The 12,620-nt window shown below is 48.3% G+C and overlaps 1 protein-coding gene across 1 annotated transcript in view; it reads right to left on the bottom strand.

The window, feature by feature from the left end:
• The window catches only part of LOC8029650 (rootletin), an 83,113-nt gene that overhangs the window by 15,381 nt on the left and 55,112 nt on the right, over positions 1-12,620 (bottom strand). The window contains exons 22-26 of the mRNA XM_029995331.2: positions 12,455-12,618; positions 10,912-11,070; positions 3,723-3,842; positions 2,395-2,534; positions 1,709-1,829 (exon numbers count right to left, since the gene is read on the bottom strand). Coding sequence (XP_029851191.2) covers positions 1,709-1,829; positions 2,395-2,534; positions 3,723-3,842; positions 10,912-11,070; positions 12,455-12,618 — 704 coding nt within the window. The remainder of the gene's footprint in view (positions 1-1,708; positions 1,830-2,394; positions 2,535-3,722; positions 3,843-10,911; positions 11,071-12,454; positions 12,619-12,620) is intronic.

Below are 12,620 nucleotides of genomic sequence, written 5' to 3' on the forward strand. Positions count from 1 at the left end.
CCCCTAGGCCCTACACACGACGTATACCTTTCGTTTCGATTCTCAGAAATTCCAACATTCAAAGGAAGCTAGAAAATGCGAAAATGTTATCCTAAAAGCTATATCGTAAGATCGTTGATTATTACGACACGTAAAGATCGTAGGAGCTTCCTCGCTAAAAGTTTGTGATTACGCGGTTACCTGGGGCTGAAACAACTTCCCCAAGGTCCAACATGCGACGCATACAATTCGCATTGATTCTCAGACATTCCAACGTTCAAACAAGGCTAGGAGTATGCGAAAATTGCATGCAAAATGTCTTATCGATCCTCGAACACATCCAGGAACACGAGCACCGCTACGGCGATATGACTGATGCTGTCGCACAGGTGCTAGTATCCAGAGCGATCTTGCACAGAAAAGGTAAAAAGTCACATTCTTTCAGATCTTCACGTTATACCTGCTTCAGAGAGCATGAAGAAGTTCGAAATCGTCGGCAAGCAGCGGCACATTACGACTACCGCGCACCGAACAAACTCGTATCCACCAGCTCTGGGCGCTGCCATCTTACCGGTGACATCACGGCTCTTGCGAGGTCACGTGACGAGTAGTCACCCGGTTGCTAAGGGAACGGAGCCAGCTCAGCTCGTTGCTATGGTACCGCGTGTGACCAATCACGGTGAAAGGCGGCACGAGGAAAAGCGTGGCGCTACTCTGGCAGCTACGCTGCCATATCGAGTGGCTCTAGTCGGCGCCAGCCAGCGCGCCAACATGCGTACAGCAAAAATGATGTGCAAGCTTTCGTATTCACAACTCACAAGAAGTGCTTAGGCGTACCTCAGTCTTTTTGTAGGAATGGACGATGTGACCGTGTCTTTTAAAAAATTAATATTTTGCGTTAGAAGAGGGGTGGACAATGTCTTGGAGATGGGCATTGAGTCAGTATACTACGGTAATAATATATCGCTGCACAAATATTCTAATTTTCTAATAGCAGTTTTGAATAATTAGCTATTCGATATTTGCTTTGAGTTGAGCTGCGATATTTATACTTTTCGAAGAATTGGCTGCGGCAGGTTAGCCCCGGTGAGTGCGCTTCTCAACGAGCAACTGTGCACCGCGAGGAAACAACACCCGCGACGCTCGCGGACTCTGCGGGTATTGCTTCCCCGCAGCGCACAAGTACTCATCGAAAAGCGCACTCATCTGGGCTAACCCGCCGCGATTATGCGAGAGCATATGCCAGGCAGCAATGTCCCGACAGCCCGCAATCATTTGTGCTCCGTTTTTTTTTGTCAAACTTGAAATAAAAGAAATTATATTTGCATATAGCATGCGGATTTATTAGTCCCCTCGATTAGGATAGCTGCGGCAAATCTGTCGTTCATGTGCCACACTTCAAATAGTTAAATTAAAATTAACCGAGCTTGGAAGCAGACGAGTGGAAGGTTGGAAACAACCTTTGTAAGTTCAGCTGAATTTTCGTTTTAGCACAGCACGCGGTAGTGAAAAACTGGGGAGAAGTTATTTGACAGTCTATTAGAAATTATTCGGCCAAAACCAGTATTTGCTTGGAGCTCAAAATCCACTATTTGCACATGACTACCGATCCACATGACTACAACTCAAAAGTCTTAACATAAAGAAACCCTATCCCAATCTTTGGAGCGCGAGGTTGAAGGAGCCTCCCAACGAAAACGGCAAGGGGGCGACTGACAAATGCACGCACCCTGATGGGCGTCTTGTCAAGGCGCTGCTTGGCCGACTCGCATTCTGCCAGCTGTACGGCGAGCGCAGACAGCCTGGTCTCCAGAGTGCCCTTCTGGCCCTTCAGCTCATCAATCACCGACCTGCGTCGCCGTTTGCCAAGCACACGTCGTCGCAAGGACGAGACAACACACGGACATGTCGAGCACTGGGTACATTGGCAGGAGTTAAGACTAGTTCGCACACTCGCGTTTAGCGTTTATTTCAGGGTGCGGTCCAATCGATCCTTTGGCACAAGTTTGACTCTAAAGCCTCCAATGGCGGAAATTTATTCGAGGCCCTTATTGGGTCGCCGTCTTGTACTGGTCAGTTCTTAGATCACACCATCGGAACTGGAACAAATTGAGAGAGAATTAGGAGGTGATCGACCCAACCAATTCTCGTCTGCCATCGGCGTGCAAAAGTGACGGTGCCCGACGAAATGGTTTTGCGATCGGTATTAGTTTGCCAAAAGTGAAACTGCTTTTTCAGCCGCCAGATGGCACTGAATTTTGAAAATTTTGGACTCTGCATGAAAGCATGAAGTTCCAGCCGAATGCCAACACGACACTCGTTCCATGCTCGCCTGTTAGATCATTACTACAAACTGCTAGGAGCCAGCCACGTAACACATTCCGCGTCAAAAAGGCACACCAGGACAGCACGCACCCATCTCTTTTCCGGTCGAACCTGGCAGACTCGAGCTGCACCCTGGCCACCCTGAGCTGGCTTTCCAGAGATCGCTTCTCCTCCTCCAGGCTGCGTCCCTTGGCGATCTCTTCCACCAGATGAGCGTTCAAGATCTTCACCTGCATGGTGGCAAAACGTAGAGAAAGCCCAATGGTGACTGCAAGTTTAGTGGCACAGTGTGCCAAACACAAGTTTCTCAAAAAGCTCTAACGGTACCTGAGAAGTACCGTGATAACCCAGGAGATGCTTCACACCAAGATGGCCCACCCCTAATTTTGGCATGATTTGCCATCTTTTCAGAAACACTGAAAGATAGCCCACTTCTAGTAATTCAGTCCCTCAGTACTCACAGTTTCACATCCTCAATACAAAGTGCAGAGAATGCCTTCTGAAAGGGGCCATGAAACAACATTCAATTGGAATAACTCGTAATTTACTCAAGCTCCCTGACACTAACGACTCAAGTACACTCGCAGGCGACGCCACTGACCAAGAAGAGTTTCTGTCACAGTGTGATTTCAAAGACAAAAGTGGAAGTTTTCGTTCGGTCTCTTCTTCGAAAAACCGGACGCCGCACCACAGGGTGGCAGTGCCAATGTGACCGTCACATTCACCCCATGGTAATATTTGAATGCAGCTCACAGATTGCACAGAAGCCCCGCGCAAGCGCTCAATTCGGACTCACGACTACAAATGTCTAGAAGAGCATTGGAGTAGGGGCTCGCGTCCAATTGCCGCCCCGACTAGAACAGTCGAACCGTAACAGCGCTCTGTAACTCGGCACACGCCGTGTGGTTTGCTAACTCCAGAGAGTGTTTACGACCAACACTGGCGGTATACAACCGGTACCAGATCACATGGCCACCTAGCACGCCCCACTGGAGGACTTAGGATTTATTTGGACCACCCGGGTATCTTTTGACGTGCAACCGAAAGCTCGGTTACACGGCGCCTTCTCCGCAATAAGCCTCCGTCAGATTGCGGGTGCCTTGGCCGGGATTTGAACCCGCCACCTGGGGATCCGTAGGCCAGCGCTTTGTTTCAAATTTGCCGAGGCGGCTGGAGTGTTCTGGCTACGAGTGGAGGAGGCGAACGCTGCTAGCTTTCTTTCCAATTTTTTCCCGCGACTCTCATCGCGTGGAGAAAAAAACGAATGTGTGCTTTGTAGGTTACAAACTAAGCAGTATTCACTGAAAGCACAACTTCATCATACCGCCCTCTAAGGGCTCAGAAAGAAAGCGATGCTGCCGAGGATGTCGTTCCTTTGACATCCGTCGCCGCAACAGACTAATGTGAGAAGGGGGCACCTTAGACGTATGCTCTGCAATCTCTGCCCTCAGGCGGCTGTTGTCGTGGTCGAGGCTCTCCGCCCTCCTCTCGAGCCGAGTCAGCTGGGAAGTGGCTTCCTCCTTGGCTTCCTGGAGCCTCTGTGTGACAAAGGAAAACGATGGAACGTGCTGTATCAGGTAGAGCTACTGGCATTCCCGTTCGTTTTGCAGACTAGGTTGACAGATCCCCTTTTATCGACTGCTACAGTCAATGCCATAGTGAGAATGGCAGGAAGTCAACCCTTCTCCAGCGCAAACTTCCTACCTTCCACAATGCTTCGCTGTATCATGTACCTCGAGAACGTGCACGCATGCCAAGCACAACAGACTGCATGGAGTCCGTGCCAGAGGCTGGGAGTTCGAAAGACACGGCCCCTCGTTCTCACATGTTAGTGACCATAGTAGTGTTCTCGCTGTCAGCTCTGCTTACTTCAGTCAAGTGTCTGGGCTTTCCGAATCGTATTTGTGTCGAGACACCCATTAGGAAGTGCCTGTGGTGGTGACAAAAAACTCTGCACAGGGGGTTCATTCCGGTGCACGGCTGATCACTAAGCTCTCGGGTGGCGGCAAGGAGTACAAAAAGAAACGGAAGGTGCACACATTGGCACTTTTTTCATTTTTACTTGGAAGAGGAAGTGAGAAACACAGAATTTTACCCCCTGTGTCGATGCTCTCGATGAACACGTTCTGCCACGATGTATTAGTATTGATAAAGGCCTTTCAGTTTGAAGATATATCTTAGAGAAAATGAGTGCTTGCGTGTGCTAACCGTGCTGCTGCCTCTGTGGGAAGCTCGGAAATCCACCTAACATATTTTCTGGTCTATAGACCATTCCATCTAGCGCTCTCAGGGCAGCACCATTTTGTTAAACCGTAGCTCCCTCTCCACACATCCGGGAAGTTCAGCAGGTTCGGCGGGGTAAAACGAGAGAGAGGGTACGCGCCCGGCTCCGCTAGCAGACGACAAACCGGGAGGTTGCCGTTCTCCATCTTTGGGCTGTACCGAACATTGAACTCTCGCTCGTGGCTGCTGTTATGAAATGGTTCGCATTCTTAGAATATTTATGGCTACTCCAAAATCAGGCTATTGCGCTCTGTTGTTTTATTTCAGTAAATGATCAACTAGCGTATCTTTGTCCCGTTAGTTCAATAGCAGTGGAGTCAGCCGGCACCTAAATCACTGCGTCTATTGCGCCAGGAAAGCACATTTTTATCTATTATTTTAGACTTCGACTCGTTATCGCTAAAGGCCGGCACCAGTACAAACTTTGTATAGTATAATAGCTACAGCAACAGGATTTACTTTTCGCCAGAGCGACCGGACACTGACAGTTTTTCCTTTTTTATTCGCACGCAGGTAACATTGCAATTAGACTCGGCTAGTCTTTTTTTCGAGCATGGCATTACACAATAACTTAGATATCAGAATCCGCGCATCTGCACCTGAAATTTCCAAAATGACGCGATTTTAAACAGAGTTTGAACGTCAGACGGATGTTAGGTACAGCCCACTCGGCGGAGCAGACGACTCGCGGGGTGAGTGGGGGAGAGCATTTTTCCTCTCTCCACTCTTACTAGAGGAACTGTCTATAAGTTGCACCGTCGTGCAAGTCACGCTTCCCTCATATATATGCCCTTATCACAAGAAAGTCTGTGAATAAGTGACACCCTTGTATAAGTCGCATTTACATATTTGTATGGTGGTGGCGGTGAAACTGCATTGGTAGGCCCGTATGTGTGAACTGCAATTGTGACATATGCACACGCTGTGGCCAGTTTCAATAATCTCACCGACAAACCGAACAAGAAACCTAATTCCCTGGGAAGTTTGCACGGTTAAAGGGCAACTCCGCTCAATTCCAAAAAATTTAGGCTCACATGTGATTCCATTTCACAAAGCACTACTAGTCTTCGGATTCGCGAAATTGGAAATATTATTTGAGTAATCTTAATTTAAACATCAGCTGATGCCGAAACCGAAACTTCGGTAGCGTCAGGCAACATTGGTCTCGTGTCGTCAGAGTCATGGCCACGTCACGCCGAACCACGTGGTCTTGCGACGTTTGTGGGGGCGAGGAACAGGACACGCGACGCGGGCAGGTCGCTTCGCATGGCGTGGACAATGATGGCCCGGGGGAAAGGGGAAGAAGACGAAAGAGGAGAAGAGGAGCGGAGAAACAGACCGATAAGCGCGCATTGCAGCGCAAACTAGTGCATCCGCGTTACGGTGATCATGTGGACGCCGTTCAGCCAACACCGGGAGGAGAAACTCATGACGTCATCGTTCAATTTCGCTCTGGGAAGTAAAAACAAACAAAACGTGAGAATGATGTAGCCATGCCTCTGACGTATGGTTCAACGTTGGCCGCTCTAACTCCGTCGCAATGACTGCGCCGACGATTGCGCCTCACGTCGCACGCTAGAGTTGGCAGATTTCGGCGACTTGGCTCATTTGAAAGTTTGCTGGCCAGTTTATTAAATATATAGAGGGAATTAAATCGTGATATTTGACATGGGGTCTTCCTACATGATACTGAAGAAGGCTGCATAGTTTTCTAAATATCAAAAATGAAATGGAGTTGCCCTTTAAGGGCCACGCTGGTACAAAAAAAACGCGTATGCCGTATAAACTGCCAAAAAAAAGTTAAATTTTTTTCAGAAATGCACTAGAAAAAGTTGACCCTCGTCTTATATACAGATCGTTGGCGGAAAAACAAAAAAGTCTGGCAACTACGGGTGCCTGATGCAGCCATTTTATTTTTTCATGTGCTACTTGGTTTTTTTTGTTGTGCTTGTCATTGCTCAGGGAGTGAGCAGGAATGAGTGGAATTAGATGCCAGTTTAAGATATCTTTCATGCGAAAAGGAGTCGCATGTGAAGACACGCACGACAATCTGACACACACTGGCAGCTTGCAACAACTGCCACTTCTGGCCGGTATAGAAGTAACACTCATGCATGTGTTTCATTGCGTGCAGGTACAAAGCAGTGCAAGCAAAATAAACGTGCAGAGATTTCTCGCCGTGCTGCACTCTTCACTTTTTCCCAGGTAAGGTTGTATTTTCTCATTATAAAAACTTCTATATTTTCACTATTTGTTAATTGGGGGTTCAACCTACTATTGTCTGGTTCAAACTATACTTCGTTTTTTATGGTAATTTGTACCGTCGCATATAAAACGCACCAACGGAAATTTTGAAAAAGAATGTGACTTATAGATTGGAAAATATGGTACTCCAATACCCAGTGACCTTAGCCATACCCTGCTTGACAGAGAACCTCAACATTATATTCGTGCCTCTCAAAAGTTACTCGTACCAGTCAACAGACGAACGGCACAACTACATTACAACTCGTCACTTGACGAGAATTTTGGGTCTGTGCTGCACCGTCGAACCTGGTACGCATTTCGTGCCTCAAAAGCAGAAACGCCAACGTGCGTAGAACTGAAAAGAAGCCCTGGCAAAGCTAGCACTGGAACGGAATGCAAAGTTCACATCTCTTTATGTTTGCCCACCCCAGGTTTGGCACCGCCATTTCACGTCTCCCAGTTTCCTTCGAATCACATGCAGTGATGTGATTGGCCTAAGCCGTTTTGGAGCACCTTTCGGAGCAACCAAAACAGTGTTTTGGAGCAGCAAAAGTGGCTTTCGGAGCAGCCAAAACAGTTTTTCGGACACCAAAAATGGCTTTCGGAGCAGATATTCTTAGAAAAATAAAAATATTCGTTTAACGTGCTGGAGAAACGAAGGGCACTTGCTCGCTGAAATAAACGAATTATAGTCGTTCGACCACCCAGGAGTCTTTCAAGATGTAACTGAAATGTCAATGACATGACAGACTTTGCAATGGTTCAGTTAAAGGGGCGGTGCAACGATTTTATGATTAAAAGAATTTGCATCTCGTCATTTTTACGTTGTTTATCGTATCCCAGAGGATAGAGAAAACACTTTTTTCATTAAAAATTTCGCGATTCCGCTGCATAATCGCAAAGCAAAAGTCGAGCATTTTCCCCCACCTGCAGCCCCAAGTGGCAGCCGAAGGAACTACGGCGGAAAGATTACGTGACCTCGCTCGGCTCTAAGCTCCAGCATAGCGCCCGCTAATATACGCAGAGAGAGGGAGGGGAAGCGTCCTCCGAGATAGCACACGGGAAGCTACACGGCACTCGGAATGACGTCACTGGGAGTGCGACCAGGTGTGACCCTGAAGACTGGGAGTGAGTTGAGGGGTGCCCGAAATGCCGATCTTTATCTTTTTTTTACGCAACAACTAGGACACGCAGGCGAAATCGGTTTTCTGTTCTTTACTTCAGAAGTGTCAGCGGGCAACTTCCAGAAATCTTTGACCCAAGTCCGAAAATCGTTGCACCGCCCCTTTAAATGATACCTATATATGTACCCACAATAGATAGATAAGAACCAAACTTCACATATTCAAGCTTATTTGAAAACTAAACTTCACATATTAAACATTATTTGAAATGACCAGCTTAGTAGTAAATATCCCAGCATTAGGTTGACTAGTAATATAATATAATAAATGGAAGCAGTCCCCGACTGATGAAACAGATACCTACTGCAGTGCAATGCGAAATTGCACACAAGAAAAAGGTGATGTACGACTAGCGGGTACTTTTCGCTTTTCAAAACTTTCTGCAAAGCTGCTGTAAGCTTCGTTTTGGCTTAGGCTAGCAATGAATGTCCACTTTTAATGTCTCCAAAGAAACATTGAGACACCCCACAAGTGTACAGTGCTTTAGGCGTTGCCGAAAAATTTTGAAAAACCGCTTCCCACTGTTTTACTGATTCCCGACGTGCCAGACTTTCGTCAAAAGTAAACGTAAAACAGTGGATTGCAAGCGTCCCGGCTGGTGCCTCTGTCGTGCAATGATCGCATACACGTAAAGGCAACTTCGGCAGGCTTGCAGCTGTACACGCTTCGTCGCGCCAGTGGTGACGGCTGTTCGATCGAAACCGAAACCATGCCACTCCGCTCCGTCGCCAACTGGTCTCCAAAAATGTATGTAAAATGTAACTGCCCAGCATGCGACAAAAAATAGTTCAGCGGCGCGTGCTTGCAAGGCCGGCAGGCGAGGTACAAGATAAACAAAAAAAAAAAAAAAAAAAAAAGAACCTGAGCGCGTTGATGCAGGGTATCGCGAGTCAGGGTCAAAACGTTCTTGGAGCGCTTTGTGCAACGACTGAACTCGTGACAAACAAGCGCGCTGTGCGGGTTCAGCGTGCAGACATTGCCTTATTTGCTTTAGCTCACTTCTCTTCACCAACTTTCTTGCGCGACAGATTTTTCATGTACCGGGGTCCCTCTCGAAAGAAAGCCATCCAAGAGAAACCTAGGTAATCAAAACTTAGACACAGCAGTCTTCGAACTAATGGGGGATTTTTTGTAGTAGCGTATGTTTTAAACAAGAACAGGAATGTTGATGAACATGCGGCGGTCCTTATGTTTCAGTTTAGGAAGCTCCATATCTCTAGCGACGTGCGGACTGGCAGGCAGGACCAAATATAGTTTTCCCGCGGCCGTTGCTTGCCGAAGCGAGTGCTACAGCTCAGATAGTAACTCCAGCCGCGCAAAAACGTAATTTCGTTTCAGTGTGACGGCATGGCTGGTACCCAGCACGTTAGCGGAGCGCCCGCACACGCCCGTATCTATCGTTGTAATAAAAAAAAAAAAAAAAAAGGAGAGACGACATTTACGAGACGGCTAGAGCGCGAAAAAAAAGACGGCGGGAAAAACCATGCGAGACCGGATAGGCGATTGATGTAACTAAAGCAAGGGTGCAAGCAAGCTCGTTCAATACTGAGATTGGAGTTTTTTGCCTGTTCTACGTTCTTTCTTTTACCCGGCTCCAGGGTTGCAATGTCACGATTGATGCAGAGTACTTTGTGTCGGGTGGCCGCTTGCGCCACCTAGCTCACGCATACTCAGTTACGGTACTCAGTTTAGTTTCGGTTTTGAAAGGCGACCAAAACTGGTCCTTTGGCGCAGGCTTGGCGCAGATTACCCATATTTTGGCGGAATGTAGCGGGATGTAGCAGGGTTAGCCCGTTGGCGCAGTTTGGCGCAATTGGCGCAGCAATCACATCACTGACATGCCTGTTCCCTTCCCCCTCGCCAACTGCACATGCTCCCACCAGAGGGGGCGAGCGTGCTCGCTGCCTTGGGATGACGTTTCAACCTCGCTTTTCCCGCCTGCGCTGTCGGCGCAACGTCGGATTCGCGGCTGGAGGGACCTTGGTTCAAAACCAAGCCGCCTTTGTTTGTCCCAGACGTTGCTTTTCTTCCCCACGAAAAATTAGCTTAAAATTCGTACAAAAGCAGCTTTCCCTTCCTCCCTGTGGCTTTGACAGAACTGCGTGCAACCGGTGAGACAGTATACTCGCAAGTCTCTCTCCGACACGCTCGTCGACTCACTGAGACCATAGTCTTCGCCGTTTGCCAAGTCACAATAAGGAGTATAAAAAAATAAGCAATGTCGAAATCGCTGCTGTCACTACGCCGATTATCGATGAAATGCGTTATCATATAGTTTGGAGGTTACGACTTGGCGAAGGATGGGAATTCCAGCCTTGCAAAGGTCAGCACACCGTTGTCTTCGAAGAGACAGTTTGTTCTTCCAAGCTTCGGCGGTTTCAGATACAGCTACCATAGCTTCCCTCAATCGCCATCTACGATTCCACACCATCTGCAGTGCATTCGCAAAACATAGATCATACGAGGGAGTACAACGAGCAGGAAGCTTCTTGAACCTTTGGACATTGTGTGTGCAACTTAGATAGGTGTGGTTGCATTCATTTTATAATGTAAGCACAGTGTCAAGGTGGTTGTAAGCTAGCAGGTGATACAACAACCGTGACGATCAAGCCCAACCACGCTTTCAAGTGATTTGGGAGGTGCCCGACGGCGCAAGCGCGGCACCACCGGTGTGTGCATGGTGCACCGCGCCTCATGTTGCGCCCGCCGCGTCCTCTGCGAAAGCGAAGGAAAGTGGACGTAACGAGCGAACTGAGCACACTGGAAACCACAACGTGGCCTCCCGAAACCGGTCCCCTTCAGTTCAAACCACGGCCGTCCAAACGAAAGATGGCTGCATGAACCAAGGCAATAAATGTTGACGCATTGAAAAGGCAACCTTGCCGGGACTCACCCTCACTTCCGCCTGGCTCTCGGTCACCCTGAGCTTGAGCCTCTCCACCTTGGCTTGCGAGAGTTGTCGCTCGAGCTCGAGCTTCGACAGCCGAGACTCGAGGGGCTCGGAGGGCCGGATCGGGGATGGTGGGTGGTCGCGGCTGCGACTCAGGGCGGCCTGCGGATGCAGAACGCCATCCTCTTAAGGTCGCCGTCACACTGTTCATACATTGTACAAAAGAAACGGCGTTCACCGCGAACTGAAGATAGAATTATTTGTGGACACACTTCAATCATGTTTGAACCGTATGAACATGTGCAAGGGCTGCACTTCGTTTCTCCAAATTTCAGGGTCAATTTCTTAGGTACAGCCCGATACGTGAATAAAAACTAGATAACTTTGAATGTGCATCAAAAAATAAATGTACTCTTGCAACTGCACGCGGTGGTCAAGAGCGACTTCATTTTGATCTCGATTGTTGTAACCTGCCATGTCCTCGGCACTGGAGTCTGACCGGCGTCAACAGTGGCCGTAGTTGCTCTTTTGAGTCGTCCAATAAGCGTGTTTTAGGGGTTTGCGTTCACCGTTTATTTTGCAGAATTTCGCTCCAACGTTCGTTTCAATGTCGACATCCAGCGGCTGTGGCGTACCAATGAGCCCACCTTGCACCTCACGCTTCGTGCAGCACCGTACGCAGGTCTCGTCGACACCGTAATCGCGACCTGCTGCTTGTCTGCCGTGCTCCGAAGCATAAGTGACAGTTCAAAAGTACCTGCCCGCTGCTCTCAAGTTATGGTGCCCGCACAGACCAACTTGGAAGAAGAAGAAAACTTTCACAAAGCCTAACTGGCCTTTCGGCCACGTTTGCAAATCCGCGTGCTTGATTTCACAGCAAAACATTGGCAGAAGTGTCCGGTTTCTTGGGACCTAGGCAGAAGGCAACCGTGGATGATACGAAATGTATAAAAAGGACAGCTCTCCAAAGCTTCACTCCCGTAAGCTTTCTTATCTGCATTTCAAAACACGGTGAGAAGTGCGAGCAGAGGCGCATAGTATTTCGCGGAGTAAAGATGACGGAGACGCAGAGTGCGCACCACACCGCGGAAGCAGTCGGCGTGCCTCGGAAAAAAGAGGGGTGCAACTAATACACAAATAACTTTTCAAAATCTTTTTTTTTTTTTTTTTAAATATTATGACAGGGCTGTCAAAAAAATAGAAACACACCTTAGACAGCGTCTGCAGACTGTCTTTTGTATGATTTATTAGCAGCATGACCACTGCTTCACAGAAGTTCGGCGATAATCGAATTCTAATAATTTACGCGACGGTGGCGACGTATTCGAGGATTTCAGCTGTTCTCTCGCAGTGTCATGTACCGTCAGGAACTCCCGCAAGTATTCCGTCCCCTAATGAAAACCAAACTTTAATTTTTGCAGTCCATGGCCGAGTGTTCCTTTCGAGTCACGTAGCCTTCGAATCAAAAATCAAATTGACCTTTGAACCGACTGGTACGCGAGGCAAGGAGCGAAATTCCTCAAACCCTCGTAGACCCCCCACACACCTGAAGTTTGTCGCACTGGTCAGTCTTGAGCTGGTAGCGGCGTGCTGCGTCTGCCAGCTGGTCCACGAGGGACGCTTTCTCCCACTCCAGGGTCTGGGACGCGTGTTTGAGCTCCGAGACCGCCTCCAGCTGAGAGGACACTTGTGAGCGCAGCTCCGCATTGTCT

Source organism: Ixodes scapularis, unplaced genomic scaffold (assembly GCF_016920785.2).
Source record: "Ixodes scapularis isolate PalLabHiFi unplaced genomic scaffold, ASM1692078v2 PGA_scaffold8__174_contigs__length_109621045, whole genome shotgun sequence".
NCBI classification, from domain to species: domain Eukaryota; kingdom Metazoa; phylum Arthropoda; class Arachnida; order Ixodida; family Ixodidae; genus Ixodes; species Ixodes scapularis.